At 38.5% G+C, this 14,349-nt stretch overlaps 1 protein-coding gene across 4 annotated transcripts in view; it reads right to left on the bottom strand.

The window, feature by feature from the left end:
- Positions 1-14,349, bottom strand: part of CDH12 (cadherin 12) — a 220,714-nt gene that overhangs the window by 27,068 nt on the left and 179,297 nt on the right. For all 4 annotated transcript variants that reach the window (XM_055706192.1, XM_005444481.4, XM_027813008.2 and 1 more), the window contains one exon: positions 13,321-13,574. In XM_055706192.1, the coding sequence (XP_055562167.1) occupies positions 13,321-13,574 (254 nt within the window). The remainder of the gene's footprint in view (positions 1-13,320; positions 13,575-14,349) is intronic.

Below are 14,349 nucleotides of genomic sequence, written 5' to 3'. Positions count from 1 at the left end.
GTCTTACATCAGCATATTCTTGTCTGTATTTCAATTTCCGTTGTGGAATTGTACCTTAAGCAGACTCAGATGGTGAATCTAAGAAAATCCAAATGACAAATTTTCTGTGTACACTCAATGACTTGTCTGCCAACCCCAGTTTAGAAAGTATCTTATTACTGCAAGCTGACTACAGCTTGTCAAACCCAAGCAGTGGAATGAAGAATTTTAGATGTAAGAAAATTCCTGATGCAACGGGAAAAAAAGAGATTAATTACTAAGAAAAATTATGCTTTCAACTATACTTTTCCAACTAAAAATTTTTTCCAAGTATGTACTTGGTGCTAATCATACTCAGTTACATATCTGCTCTAAGGTGCAGGTCCAAATATTTTAAAATACAAACATATATTTTTTGATTGCAGTTATTAAAAAGTAGAGAAAAAGAAAAATCACTGCTACAATGAGAAACAAGAAATTCAGACTTCAAGTCAAGCCTGAAAGAGATTAAAATGTTAGAGAATGTAATGTGTTGAAGCGTGCAAACAATTTTGTGTCCTCCAGAATCCTATCCTGGCACTGAAAATTCCTTCCTGCAATTATTAAAATGATCCATTCACTAAGTTATCTTTGTGTAAAACTCAAAATAATTGTATCACCATACGTACATACATATATATTTGAAAAAATAAGCCAGTTCTTTGTTGCTCTTCTCAAACGTAAGTGCTGAACTCTGCTTCTTACTGGAAATATCTTCTATTCCAGTTAAGATTGAGGAATGATTGTCATAATTTTGCTAAAGGTGCCATCAAGAATTTTTAGAACAAGTCCCCTGTAGACCATGCACGCTTAGAGAAGCAATTAAGTTAAAACAACTGTAATTAGATGTAATGAAATATTTTATTTTCCTTTGCTAAATGATACAGTCATCTGATTTATCTACTTTTAGAGCTAAATAGGATAGTTAGATTTGCAAAGTTTTCCTCAGAGCTGCAGCACTTGAATCAGTATCAGTTTTCTAGTTTCTTTTTCATACCTTCATTTGATTTAAGGATTACCCTTTTTTTCTGAGTCTTGTGGTTTTCTATTGACTTAAAAATGCTGGCTCATGGGGTTTTACAGGAGCAGCAATGGTAAATACCATTTTTTGTCCTCTGTACAGCGTGATAACATGAAATAAGATGCAATGCAGTACTTGCCTAAGAGTAGCAGACAATATCATGCAGCACCCTTGCATATCATTCATGTTGTCCTGTGTTAATACAACCCCAGGGTTCCTTCTTATATTTTTAAAGTGCCTATTATGCTGTACAACCCAGCAACTGTTGTGCTGTATACATACAAAGTATTATTTATATGAAATTAGACATTTAAAAAATAAAACACCTTTTCTTGAATAACACTGTTAATATAAAAAAAAGATTTGAATAAATAATTTACTTAATATAATGAAAAGCAATAGCACCTCTTTTGTGCCAAAATTCCTAGTTTTTTAATACCCTGGGTTTGATACTGTGTTGCTCTGTTTGGAGGAAGTAAATCCAGTCAAACTTATCTACTCTCACATAAAAACGTAATCTGATATATTCATAGTAATAGTTATTAGAAAAATCTAATTTAATAACAGCAAAATAACACCTGAAGTTCTGCTGTAAAATTTTCCTGTCATTAAGCAAAAGATGTAAAGTCTGTGGTAATGTTCCAAAGTGGCAGATGCTGCTCTGCTAGGATGCCTTTTTTTGTTTATAGGTTTAAATAATTTATTAAGCCACCTCCCTTAATGGGAACAGAAGCTTTTTGAACCTTTGCTGAGTATCTTCAGAACACTGCTGAGATGTTAGAGGTCAAACCAAAGGAAAACCTTACTGGTCTGCCATCAGATCTTATGCTCTGGGTAATCCCTTGGGTATTAGCTGGATCCCGGAAGAACCCTAACCATGCTGATACATAATAATCTCAATACTTAAGTTTTTGGGCTTTGTTTTTTGTTTGTTTGTTTGGGGTTTTTTGGTTTGTTTTTTTTGGTTTTTTTTTTTTGGGCGGGGGGGGGGATACCAGGAATGAAGAAAATATCCCCCAAAAACCTCTAACAAACAAAAAATAAACTCTAGCTGAAATGTTAAAAGGAACCAGCTCTGCCATTCACTACTATCTGACTATTGCCATTAAATCTTAACATTTCTCCTAAATGCCCAGACATAGTCACAGAAGGGTTTCTGCTGCTGTTCCTGTTAAGTTTAAATGGTTATCTCCTACTCTTACTTCCCTCTCTGCTTCTAATCAGTATTAGTACTACAGTTCTCCCAAATGCATTTTCCTTTTAAAATGGAATGGGCCAGGTTGTAAAGGAGTAGTTTGTTTTCAGCTGGTTTCTAACCTAAGCTGTTTCACAAATTGGGTTAATTGACAGTTGTGCTTACAGAGTTGATATTAATAAAGCTCTCATGGGTAATGCTTTGAAATGAACATCTCAAAGTTGCATATTCAGATGCAACCAAAAAATGAGCAGCCAATGTAGTTGGTCTAACGTGCTCTAAGCATCTTTACTACCATATCATAACACAAAACCAACAAGGTGAATGTAGGTAGAAAGGTCTTAGTGGCATTGCTTTATTCACAGGTAGCAAAACCTAGAGATTGATGTGCGGGTGATGCTATCTATGTAAGTGGCACAGTTGTCTTTCATATTATACCAATCACACTTGCCACACCTAAAAATGAATGCACCCCCAATTTACTGATATGTTAAAATATTTCTGACAGTTTTACCATGACGTTTCTTTCATCATTCCACTCAAAATGACATATTTCTTTATGATTCAGTAGAGATTTTTGAAGGTATGTAGTACAGCTATAAAGCTGTTGTAATAGTTCAAGCTGAGCAATTTTGAAGATCCCACTGAAGTAATGTCTCTACTCTTTTAGTGGAAGGATAACTTTGTATTTGTTAATATATTTTGGCTTAAAAAGCGGAGAGGTTTTGGATTATTTTGGTAGAAGCCAAAATAAGTTGTTGTACTCCTCTGTCCCCTTTTCCAAAGCAGTTCAGCAGTGTAATTTCTTGGACTGATATCCTGTGATCTGTACTTCAGCCTTCCCAGAATGAATCTTGTCTATACTGCACATCAGATAGGGGATGCCTTGAAGAAGGACAGATGGAATTGCTGTATTTTGGGAGAAAGAGCAACCACTTCTAGTCAGAATGTCCCATGTGTATCATTTTCATGCCTTTCTTATAACACAGGATCTTTCACAGGAAAAAATAACACAGTTTGAATCTTCTGCATACAGCATGACTACGTTCACAGTCCTTCATACATGGCTGCATTCCGTATTTCTAATCAGGAGATTGAATCAGGTTAGTGATTTTAACAGTCTGTAGCTTACCTGATCTGGGATGAGAGATACCAGTGCAAACAAATTATACTTTGCTCCTTTAGTGAAAATCAACCATCATGTAGAATTAGCTGACAAGGAAGCAGTGGCTGGAGACAGCCAGACTGCAGCAATGGGTCAGAGTCAAGCGAGGGAAGTTGTTCAACACGAGGGAAGCTGTTAAACTTTTCATAAGATTTATAAATCTTACATAAGAACTTTAGTAGAACACACTAAGCAATATAGAAAATAAAATGTGCTGCAGTTCAGTTATCAGCCCTTCCAAACTGCCAGTTCTGCCTGTCTACAAATTCCTGTCCTTCCTCCCCCCTCTCCCTTTAAAGGTTTTGTTCATTTGCGTATCACACCCTTCAGTCAGCTCCACTGTCTGATCTGCGTTTCTCATTACCAGCTGGCTATCTTATCAAAAGCCATTGTCATTTCGAAAATGCATTGTTTTTATTCAATTTTAACATCATTTTTCCTGCTTCATTGAGCAGGCATAACGGCAAGACAGTCAGGCAGAAGGAAAGCTTTGTCCTGTGGTTTAATGAAGTCTCAGTTGTTTGGACTGTGAGCAGCAGCAGAAGACACGTTGGACTTAACACCCTCACTCCAGGCATAGCAGTCAATATTGCTGTGAAGGGAAAGCAGCACAGCACTTTCTCTAACAGCACCACAAATTACAGGCCCTGAATACCATTTCACCCTGATTTTGAAAGGTGCATATTTGCCCTCTGCAGTGCTGCCCAGGGCCTGTCCTTTCCACCTTCACCCTGCCCACAGCGTCAAGGATCCGCCACCCGCCTTCCCCAAGGCACCCAGTCCCTGGAGGGCGTGTTGACATTCAGTGAAGAGCAGAGCAGAGCTCCTGCTTTGCTGGTTTTAGGTGGGCAAAGGGTGCGCTGGGCTGGGCATCTGGACGTGCATCGGTACCTCTATCCATGGGCAGAGAGAGTACAGAAAGAGAGGGAGCAAAGGATTCTGAGCGGGCCTCCCCAACCCTCAAGAAAGCTGAGAGAAGGAAAACAAATGTGATGACTTTGTCAGAAATTCAGCCTCAATATATATACGCTGAAACTTTATTTTGTACTTGGGCACATGGGATCTAAACCCCACAGCGTAAGGTGGAGATGCTTCCTGGGCCTCTGTTTCCAGGCCTGGCCTGAAATGCTTCATCTCCTGACAAAGTGCTAAGGCAGTAAGCAGCATAGCTGCCATAGAACAGAGCAGGCCTAGTGACATAAATTCAACAGGAATAATCTTTGATAGCTTTACTTTTGCATCATGTAAATATTAGCTCTGTTCTACATCTTTTGGATACTAAAATCTGAACAAATCTCTCATATTTTTCCCAGAAAAAAGCTGACGTAAAAAGCTCATGCTGAGACAATCAAAGAAAAAGCAAACAACAGCAATCGTGCTGACCCTAAAGCAAACTGCATCACCCAGCAGAGAATTTATTGCTTCCTTAGATCGTCAGCTGGGACTCACTTGACTTGTCAGCTGGATCTGCAAGAAGAAACACTCAGTGAAGTCGGGAACTGGAGTCTGCATTGTTGCTTTGAAGCTGGTTTGGTGAAGCTCTCATAAAGCAAGAGATTTTTCAGGACAGCTCTGACAGTGCAGGAGCTGTTGCATTTTCCTTTTTTGTTTCTCCTCTCCAATCCTCTGCATGTATAAAGGAACCCAGAATCTGCAGAGATCAATATAAGGATGGGGTCACCTTTTCAAAGGTTTTACAGATTTCATGAGGGCCCCAGGCAAAAGCTGCTGTTGAAGCACCTCATTGCCCCCCCTTGCATACTAATGGTCTGACCTGAGCCAAGTCAGGTCCCATCATTTGCCTCTAAAATTGGTTCTTCTCTCCTCCTAGCTGAGCCGGAATTTCTGCGCTGTGTTTCCTCCACACTGTTTTCAGATTTACTGCCTAAAATAATCTGTTATTATAAATCTGTAGATACTATTTACATGAATGCTGACATCAGTTTTTTAAACTATTTGCTTTTGTGTTTGCCCATACTGAACCTCAGCTTTATATTTAGATTATCTTTGCTCCTTTTCACATCCAGCCATCTTAGATGATTCTAGATTGCCAGTCTCTCTGTTTCAGCTTAGAGAAGATGGAAGTGGCAGAATCACAGAAGACTGAGGTTGGAAGGGAACTTTGGAGGTCATCTGGTCCAACCCCCCTGCTCAAGCAGGGTCACCTATAGCCAGTTGCCCAGGACCATGTCTAGGTGTGGGTTTTTTTAATATCTCTGTGGAAGGATGCTCCAGCACCTTCCTGGACAACCTGTGCCAGGGTTCAGTCATCCACACAGTTAACAAAGAATTTCCTGGTGTTCAGAAGGAACCTCCTGTGTTTCAGTTTGTACCCACTGCCTGTGGTCCTGACACTGGGCACCACTGAAAACAGCCTGGCTCTGTCCTCTTTGCACCCTCTCTTCAGGTATTTATATGCATTGTTAAGACTTCCCTAAACCTTCCCTTCTCCAGACTGAACAGTACCAGCTCTCTCAGCTTTTCCTTATAGAAGGGATACTCCAGTCCCTTCACCATCTTCATTGCCCTTTGCTGGACTCTCTCCAGTATGTCCACATCTCTCTTGTACTGGGAAGCCCAGAACTGGACACAGTAAAAATACAAGTATCTGAGATCTGTCTGCATCTACAGTCAGGATGTAACTGAAACTGACGAACACATAGATGCCAAAAAGTGTGTAACTCTCAAAACCCCTGTTGTTTAAACTTAATTAAAAAGCCTGAAAGCCAAAAAAAACCCAAAAAAACCCAACCAAAAAAAAGAGCAACGACTCCCCCAAAAAAAACTACAAAAACCCCACCCACAACACCCACCCCCCCCCAAAAAAAAATCCCAACAAATATATACGAAACTATATGCCATTATTATTTAAACATAATAATAAACTTTAGCATTTTAGGACAGGAAAGTAAAGCCAATGTTTACAAGCAGACCTAAAGGAGAAATTTAGATTGAAAGGACTTGGTATCTGACTAGGTTGCCATAGTTAAAATACTTATTCTTTTAGAAAGGGATGTAAGATCTTTAATTAAAAATGTTGAGAAACTTAATTTTATGCTAGGAAGATGGTTTCAGGTTTGCCTTTGTGTACCACTGTGCAGAATAACCAACTAACATCCTTCCCTGTAGCATGTAAGTTTTTCTTAGATGGTTTAAGTCCTAAGCCTTCATAATTCTCTTGGTGTCAAGCCCTGAGAGGTTCACAGATTGTGGTGATATGGCTACAGCCATTAAACCTCTGTTTTAATCTCACAATTGCTTTCTAGAGTGCTTGAGAAATCCGTTGCTGGAGAACTTTGGAATAAGAGCCCTTGATCAAAAATCAGGAAGACTATTATTTGAGCTAAAGTAAAATTACAGTGTGTGCCTCTGGGATGTGAACTGGCTTTGTAAAATCATATCACCAGGTGGTACAAGTGCTGTGAAGTAAACCAGACCTATTATGGTCATATTGTTCCTTTCCCCTCACTCTGGCTGCTTAGCTATTCTCAATTAATTTAAAAGCTTTTCTGCCTTGGAGCTGAATGCATGCTTCTTGATTTTCAGCATCCACTTCTCTCACAAACAGGTCATTCACTGAAAGCTGTGGTCCATGAACTTTTGAATCTATACATACTTCTAGTTCTAAACTGACTGACATTTTATAGGTTAACTTGCTATTTTTCACAAGCTTCAGTAAATTGATGAATTACCAACTGTAAATAAATTTTACTGACCTCTCTCAGTTTTAAAATTTGGGTTTAGCTTCTTTTGACTTGCTGGAGTTGGGAAATAATATTTCATGCTGCAAGCGCTTCCAGGACATGATCTAGAAAATATGCATGTCAAATGAATCCTAGCAATCTTTTATTTGGGAAAGCCTGACTTTCCTCTAGTGCAGGCTTTCTGACTTGTGCCAGAAAGTACTCACCTTTGCTCCATGTTCCTGCAAGTCCTGTGAAAATCCACACAGACCGAAAGTCAGTCTGCATGTGCTCCAAAATGACAAAGAAAGATTTTTCAGCTCAAGCCTCTTGCTGTTTTCAATGAACAGGCTTCAGCATCACAGAGGACTAAGTAACAGTACGTTTACCTTCCCCACCAAAGAATTCTGTGTGCTCCCTTCGGCCTTAAGTCCGTAGATTTAAAAGTAATGTTAAAACAAATCTTACTTTTCTTGTAGTGGCTACTTCTAGTAGCTTCAAGCTGATCACTGGAACTGAGGTACCACAGTCCTTGATTTAATACAACTGAGTCACTTGTCAACTGAGCTGTGATAACTCTCTGCTTGTGTGCACCTAATCCATTGCAAATGTGAAATAAAACATGTTAATTTAAAGTACCATGAAGGGGATTACCATAATAATTTGTTACACACACCTTGCTTCAAGGTAAAGGTAGAGCAAACAGATAGAGTCAGTTGCTGTTGAATAGAAGGAATTCATTAAAATGTAAGAAAACAGTTCCTTTTGAAAGACAGTTTATACACAGAAAAGGAACATTTTTCTGCCTTGTGTTTGAAGAGAAGTCACCTTTCTGTTCACTCATTTAAAACCACCCAGCTGCTGAGGAGGAAGCCAGCTCATTCAAATCTAGAGAATGGCAGAGCAGTACATGGGATCATATTGGGGGGAGCTTAAGAGGAAGACAACAAAGGCATGGAGGATGCGATTGCCTGAGGTCACGACGACGAAGTCTAGGAGCCAGGGAAGAAAACAGAGTCAGAGTGAGAAAGTCAGGGAGAAATAGAAGGAGGAAGTAGGAATTGGTTGCCCTACTATCATTTCCAGTGTTGCTGGAAGGTAGGTATATGGGGTGGTTGTTGTCTATATGGTAGCTGAGTGCTCACTGAGCCAAATGAGACTGGAAATTAGGGAGGCTGGTGGCGAAAGAGCAGATGTGTCAGCCAAATATATCCATTGAGATTCAGAGAAAATGTTGGGATAGAAACCCAGTTTCTAAAGTTCTAGAAAGAAGATCAAAGTAACTGGAACAAAGAGAAAAAAGGACATCAGACCACTGAGATCAAAAAAGATGTCTATCATCAGCAGAAGAAAGGAAGGCAGCAGAACAGGTCACCAATGAAGCTAATGGGATGTGGTTCAGGAAGAAAAAAGCAGAAGCCAGCTGTGGGAGAAGGAAAGATGGACCGTGAAATAGGAGACTGGTATTAAGACTGCCAGAGTACAGGACATAATAAGAAAACAGTGAGCTAATAGGAGGACTGAAAAAAAAATAGTAAGAGATCTCCAGCAGGAACTGAGAGGTACTGGTGCAGGGATTTGGACTGGCTAGTGGATAAATTAGAACTCGGAGGAGGTCTTAAAAGTGGTTGAGGAGACTGGGACTTCAGTAAAAGGCAAGGGATGGAGTGGAGGTAAAATTGTAACAAGAAAGAGACAGGAGGTAACAGAGCAAGTGTGCAAAACTTACTAGAGCATCTAAAAACCAAGCAAAATGCATGAGTCCCACCATCTTTTATCTGTGCAAAACCAACTGGCAAAGCATCTTGTTCCCCTCCAGTGTGATACCATACACAGAAAAATAGTTATCACTTAGTCTGTTATTAAATGAAGAGGCCTGGGGTGCTAAAACTAGATGTCCTAGTCTTTCTATGTATGTATGTAACTATCAGATATGTTTTGATGTCACAGGATGGGACTTTCCTTTTTGAAGAAGCAGCAAATTCAAAAAGTGGATGCAAAAAATAGAAGAATTATGGGACTGGAAGGTCAAGCACTTTCCTGTTACATATGTCATTTTAATTCATCTTGTCTGCGGTTGTACATTAAGATAAACTGTTTAAGGATTCAGGAAGAAACTTACTATTTGTATTTTCTTGATCTTTACATGACAAAGTATTGCACTGGGAAAACAGAACCTATCTGTGAAAGTTTTCGGTTCACTGTGAACTAGTTCAGAAAATAAATAAGGCTTTTTCTTTGGAAGAACATGCAGGGAATACAATTTTGTCCCCAACATACTGAGGGCAGGATTGACCCGTGACTAGTACACATGACTTTTTTCTTTCTTTAGTATCACAGTTTCATGACTCTGGACTTGGACAGGAAAATGGACAGTCCCCATAGCTTTCCTGCTTTGAGTCGTTCTTGTGGTTCATAAAGAAAAACTCCTGAATCAAGCAGAGAAGACCTGAAGGGCAGTGTTGTGGCACAGAATATGAAACTCATTGTAACTGGAGTCGTATCTGAGATTCACATCAGGGACAATAATCCTTTCATGCTTTATGCCAGAAGATCATCTCCAAGGAAATCTGACAGCTTCAAGGGTGTCAGTGCAAAGTTGTTGAACTTCACTCACACCGTTAGATAAAGCTGTTCTAGAAAATATTGCAGATTACTCAGTCTTGCTATCCATTTGCACTGTCTTGTTATTTAGACAACTCTGTCTATACATTTATGCTGTATGGACATATATAAATGCAATTTTTAGGAAGTCCTAAAATTCCTTTTACCAGAAGTACAAGGATCTTTACTAAAAACTTTACATATTTATAAATTACGTATGTTGTAATACACTACAATACAGGTGCTTTTCTTTTTTTTTTTCTTTCCTTTTTTTTTTTTTTTTTTTCTCCCAGACAGAAAGTAAGCATCGTAAACTAGGGGAGTTTGAGAAGAATATGAGACCATTGTTTTCAGAAGTGCTTTGGGATTTTTAATGGCCATGAAGTACATAGGACTTCATATTGACATTTCTGCTGAGCATTTCTTGCAGCACTATGGATAAAATGGGAATAGACAACATAGCTCTCCTGAGACACATGAACTCCAGATTTAACACAGGTTGAAAATTAGGTTCACTGGGGTAATGTTCCAAAACAGCTTCAAAGCCGTTCACCCTTGCTGGTGTTGAATACTTGCAGCCCCTTTTCTCCTTGTGCTTAATTTCCAGTTTCTTACTGAATGTGTGCTCTGTACACTTTAATTTCAACATCTCTAACAAATATCCCACAAAATGAACCTTTTAAATTTCCTGACTTGTCCAAAAACTTGATTCCAGTAACAAAAGAGAAAAATAATATAAACCACATCATATTCAGTGGCTTCTGGTAAATTATTTTTCTTTTTCTAACAGCTGAATCCAGTCTTCATTCTTAGCTGTTACCTCCCCCTTCTTGATGTGTCTAGCATAACAGAGCTAAAGCTTTTGTCTGATAGCATGGATTTAGTTGCTGTAACTAGTGCTGCTTCCTTTCACGTGCGCTGTTCTAGCATGTTTTGTTCTCCAGCATTTTGCCTTCTGTTACGTGCAGTCCAGATTTTTTCCAAATCTCTATTGTTTGGCAGCTTGTTGATTTGGTTGCTGTTGTAATGAACATTTTAATGGCCAAACTGTTCTAGAAAAACATTTCAGAGAAAATCAATTAATTGGTAGAGAAACTGCCACACAGAAAATTGTATGGAGTGTTGTTTCAAAGAACATTACTTTCTTTTCTATGTTTGATTAGAAGGCATATTTACTTAAAAGATGCTCCAACCTTTTTTGAAATATGATGAAGTTGATGGAGCCGTTCTTTATATCTATGAGTCGATCTGGATTTTAAAGAGCTGAAAGACCATAATTGGTTAAGACACATTAAGAAGTTTTAATCACATGCTTTGTAACTAGTTTATGGTTTTCAAACTTCTGGTCGGGTACTTTTTTTTCTTGTAAAACTTATGGAATATTTAACACTAGTATATCAGCAACTATCAATTGCATATAATTTCTTTTTCTGATTGGACTAGTCAGCATTTGGATACAGGTAGGTTCTTCCAGAGCATAACAGCATCATCTGATAGATACATTAGTAAGAAACTTATAATGAAATTGAAAAAGCGGGAGATCAAGCTGAATACAGAGAATCAAATATATCCTCAAGTAAATGAGAGCAAATAAAGATAGTTCGAGACTAAAAAATGAAAATTGATTGAAATAAGTGATCTTACAAAGCTGGAAGAAAGCTGCATGAAGAGGTTTCCAGCTTAATCTTCTCAGCATGTCAGCTGGGTTACTGGAATACATCCCTCTCCTTAAAGCAAAGTATTTCCCTCCAAAGTCCATCAAATTCACTGTGTAACTTACTTCTGTGTAAGAATGGGTCCCTCGGAGAAAATGGTAATACTGGAAGTATTCATGTTTTTCCCCGGACATGAACCAGCTGAATCAGTTAATAAAAAGTGACCCTGGGAGCATGTCCATAGTTTGTCAGTGTAAGGGGTCATCAAGTAGAGCATTGGGACTAAAATGTAAGGGTTTTTTAATAATATTTCTGATTATTATTTTTTTTTTATTCCTGATATTGTAACTGTAGAGGGGCATTTGGACACCCACGTAGTGATTTCAAGGTTAACAAAGGTAGACACAGTCACTTTAAAACAGCTTAGGATTCAATATTACAGTGAGCAGTGTATGGAGAAACCATCGTGAGACTATTTTTCGTGTGTAGTTTCAAATATAAGATCAGTAACCAAAGCCCTTGAGTCTCCTAGGAGGGTTTGTGAAGTAAAAGACTCTCACTGAGGAGTGGTTATCTATTCAAATGACTCTGCTGTCATATCATTATGACATATGAAAATATGATTAAAGGCTTGCTGTCCAGTTGCAAGAAACTATGGTTTCCAACATAATATTGACTTCAGTGGATTATTTTCATAGGCTACTACCAGGTAAAAAGGTTCCTACTTCATTCTTTGTTAGTATATATTTCAATCCTTTATCAGGGTCAGGGAAGGAACGTGTCTCACAGATTCATGAACAAATACATTTCTGTATTAAAAAAGAATGAAGAATGTATTTTTTTTTTAAACAGTGAAACAAAAACATTAGTAATAGTTGTAAGCAATAATTAACAGTGATTCGACAAAGCAGGAGCTAAACAGTCACTGTTACATGTTAAATTTTTGCACATGATTACAATGCATAATCTACCATGTTTATTGTACATTTTGAGAATGTATGTACTAAGTCAAAATACATATAATTAATAAACATGGATTAAAAAGACCAAATTAAATTTGGAGTCAAATATGCATGAGTGTGTATGCACTTGGTAAACACTAGTGGCATTTTCCTGTTCTGTCATAGTCCCATTTGATAAATATTAATATTTAAAGATTGATGATTTCCATTATGTCTGCAATATTGCTCATGAAAGTCTGGGAATAAAAATATTTCCTGAAGTCAGTTAGGTCCAGCCTGAATTGGTATTGGAAGTATGTATAATGACTGTCAATGTCTTAGACAATGTCTGCGCAGGAGCTTCCTTATTGGTACATCAGTCTCGTTTACTTTATAGTTTCTAATGTGACTGGAAATACATCCACAAAATCAATATACTACATTTGTATAACAGCTCCCTTCTCCCTTTTATTTCAGGAAAATAAGCTATACCAGTAAATGAGAGGTTTTGCTGGCAGGGGTTTACTTGTGCTGAAGTCTGCTGAACAGAGCCATGTTGGTCAGCAATCATGTCCCCACAGCCTTCGCCAAGACAGATGTAGAATTATTTATCAAAGCATTTGTTCTTTGCCAGATGTAGAATGTAAGTGGATCTTGTGAAAGGGGCAGTGCTCACTGTCACCCATTGAGGTATAACACAGACACAGCATGTACAATCCCATTTTCATTACTATACTTCAGAGCTGCTTTTGTGGAAGCACCAGACACCAGGCAAAACAATGTATTTACTTCCTTAGTCTGAGCACACCATCTCTGAAGTCATGTCAGTAACTTATGTGATCTGTATGATAAGCAGCTCTCAGCACTTCTCGTATTTTTTCCAGATCACCCACCCAAACTATCATCTCTTTTCTATATGTTACAGTGACAGACTTGGATCATTTTAAATCTTTTTACTAAGCTCTTTGCCACCAAGTCTCGCTGTCAGCAGCCCTTTGGGTTGTCTGAGAATTACTGAAGGAAGAAAAGCTTTCTTACCTAACCGAGCTGCTGCCAGCATCGAGGTCTTGTGCCGTCACTGCACCTATAATGGTCCCCACAGGCGTATCCTCATACACCTCCATTGTGTACGTAGGCTTGCTGAAAACTGGAGGTTCATCCATGTCCAACACATTTATCTTCACTGTAGCAGTATCTTTGAATGGACCCACCGAGTGAAATCGATGGTCAAGATGGAGATTGGAAGCCTCAACTTTAAAGGTGTATGCCTTTTTTGTTTCAAAGTCTAACGGCTGTGGAAAGAACAAAAGAAAAACATCAGATTTGACTAAAAATTAAACATTGCAAAATCACTTTGGTAGGATTAATCTGCCATAGCTTAAAGATGCCTTCAGTATAAACTTCAGCTCCCGAGCTAATTGCCTAAGCTTGTTTTGCAGTTCTTCTCATGCCAAGGTGGTTTCTGAAATAGGCCAGATAAATCATACCCAGGAAACGACTGTTTCTCCACATCAAAAAAAAATCGCGATGACTGGCATGGATGTAAACAGTTACAATGTAGGTGTCTGAAGTTAAATGAGTGAAATTCATGTCTTGCAAATGAGCTCTGTGCAGGTTAGCCAGAGATTTGCATTCACAACTCCCATGCACAGGCAATCAGCTGTCTTTAGCTGATCCAGTTCTTTAAATAGAAGATTTCGTTTGGCAGAGAAACCTTTCAGATGACCATGAAAATGATGGAAGTGAGCCCAAATGAAAAGTCTGATATATACCAATGGGTCAAACCAAACTTTAGGTATGGCTTGGAATGTGATTTAAAACTTCTTCTGAGCAAAGTTTTTCCTGTAAAATGTCTCAGCAGTGAGCTGCTATTCATGCCACATATTTGACCCACATGTACTCTAAAAAATGTGGACTTTGACTCTGCCTTATGATCCTAGATGTAATCCATAAAGTCTTGAAGGCAGCATAGCAGCTCTGGGCGTTTGATGGAAATGCATTGCGCAATCAGATTGTTTTGGGGTGGGTTTCTGTCAATGTACATAAGTTTAGTGCCTTTGGTTTTAA

The sequence above is a fragment of the Falco cherrug genome, chromosome 3 (assembly GCF_023634085.1).
Source record: "Falco cherrug isolate bFalChe1 chromosome 3, bFalChe1.pri, whole genome shotgun sequence".
NCBI classification, from domain to species: domain Eukaryota; kingdom Metazoa; phylum Chordata; class Aves; order Falconiformes; family Falconidae; genus Falco; species Falco cherrug.
The sequence above is the reverse complement of the archived record's forward strand: the minus strand, read 5'-3'. Positions and strand labels throughout refer to the sequence as shown.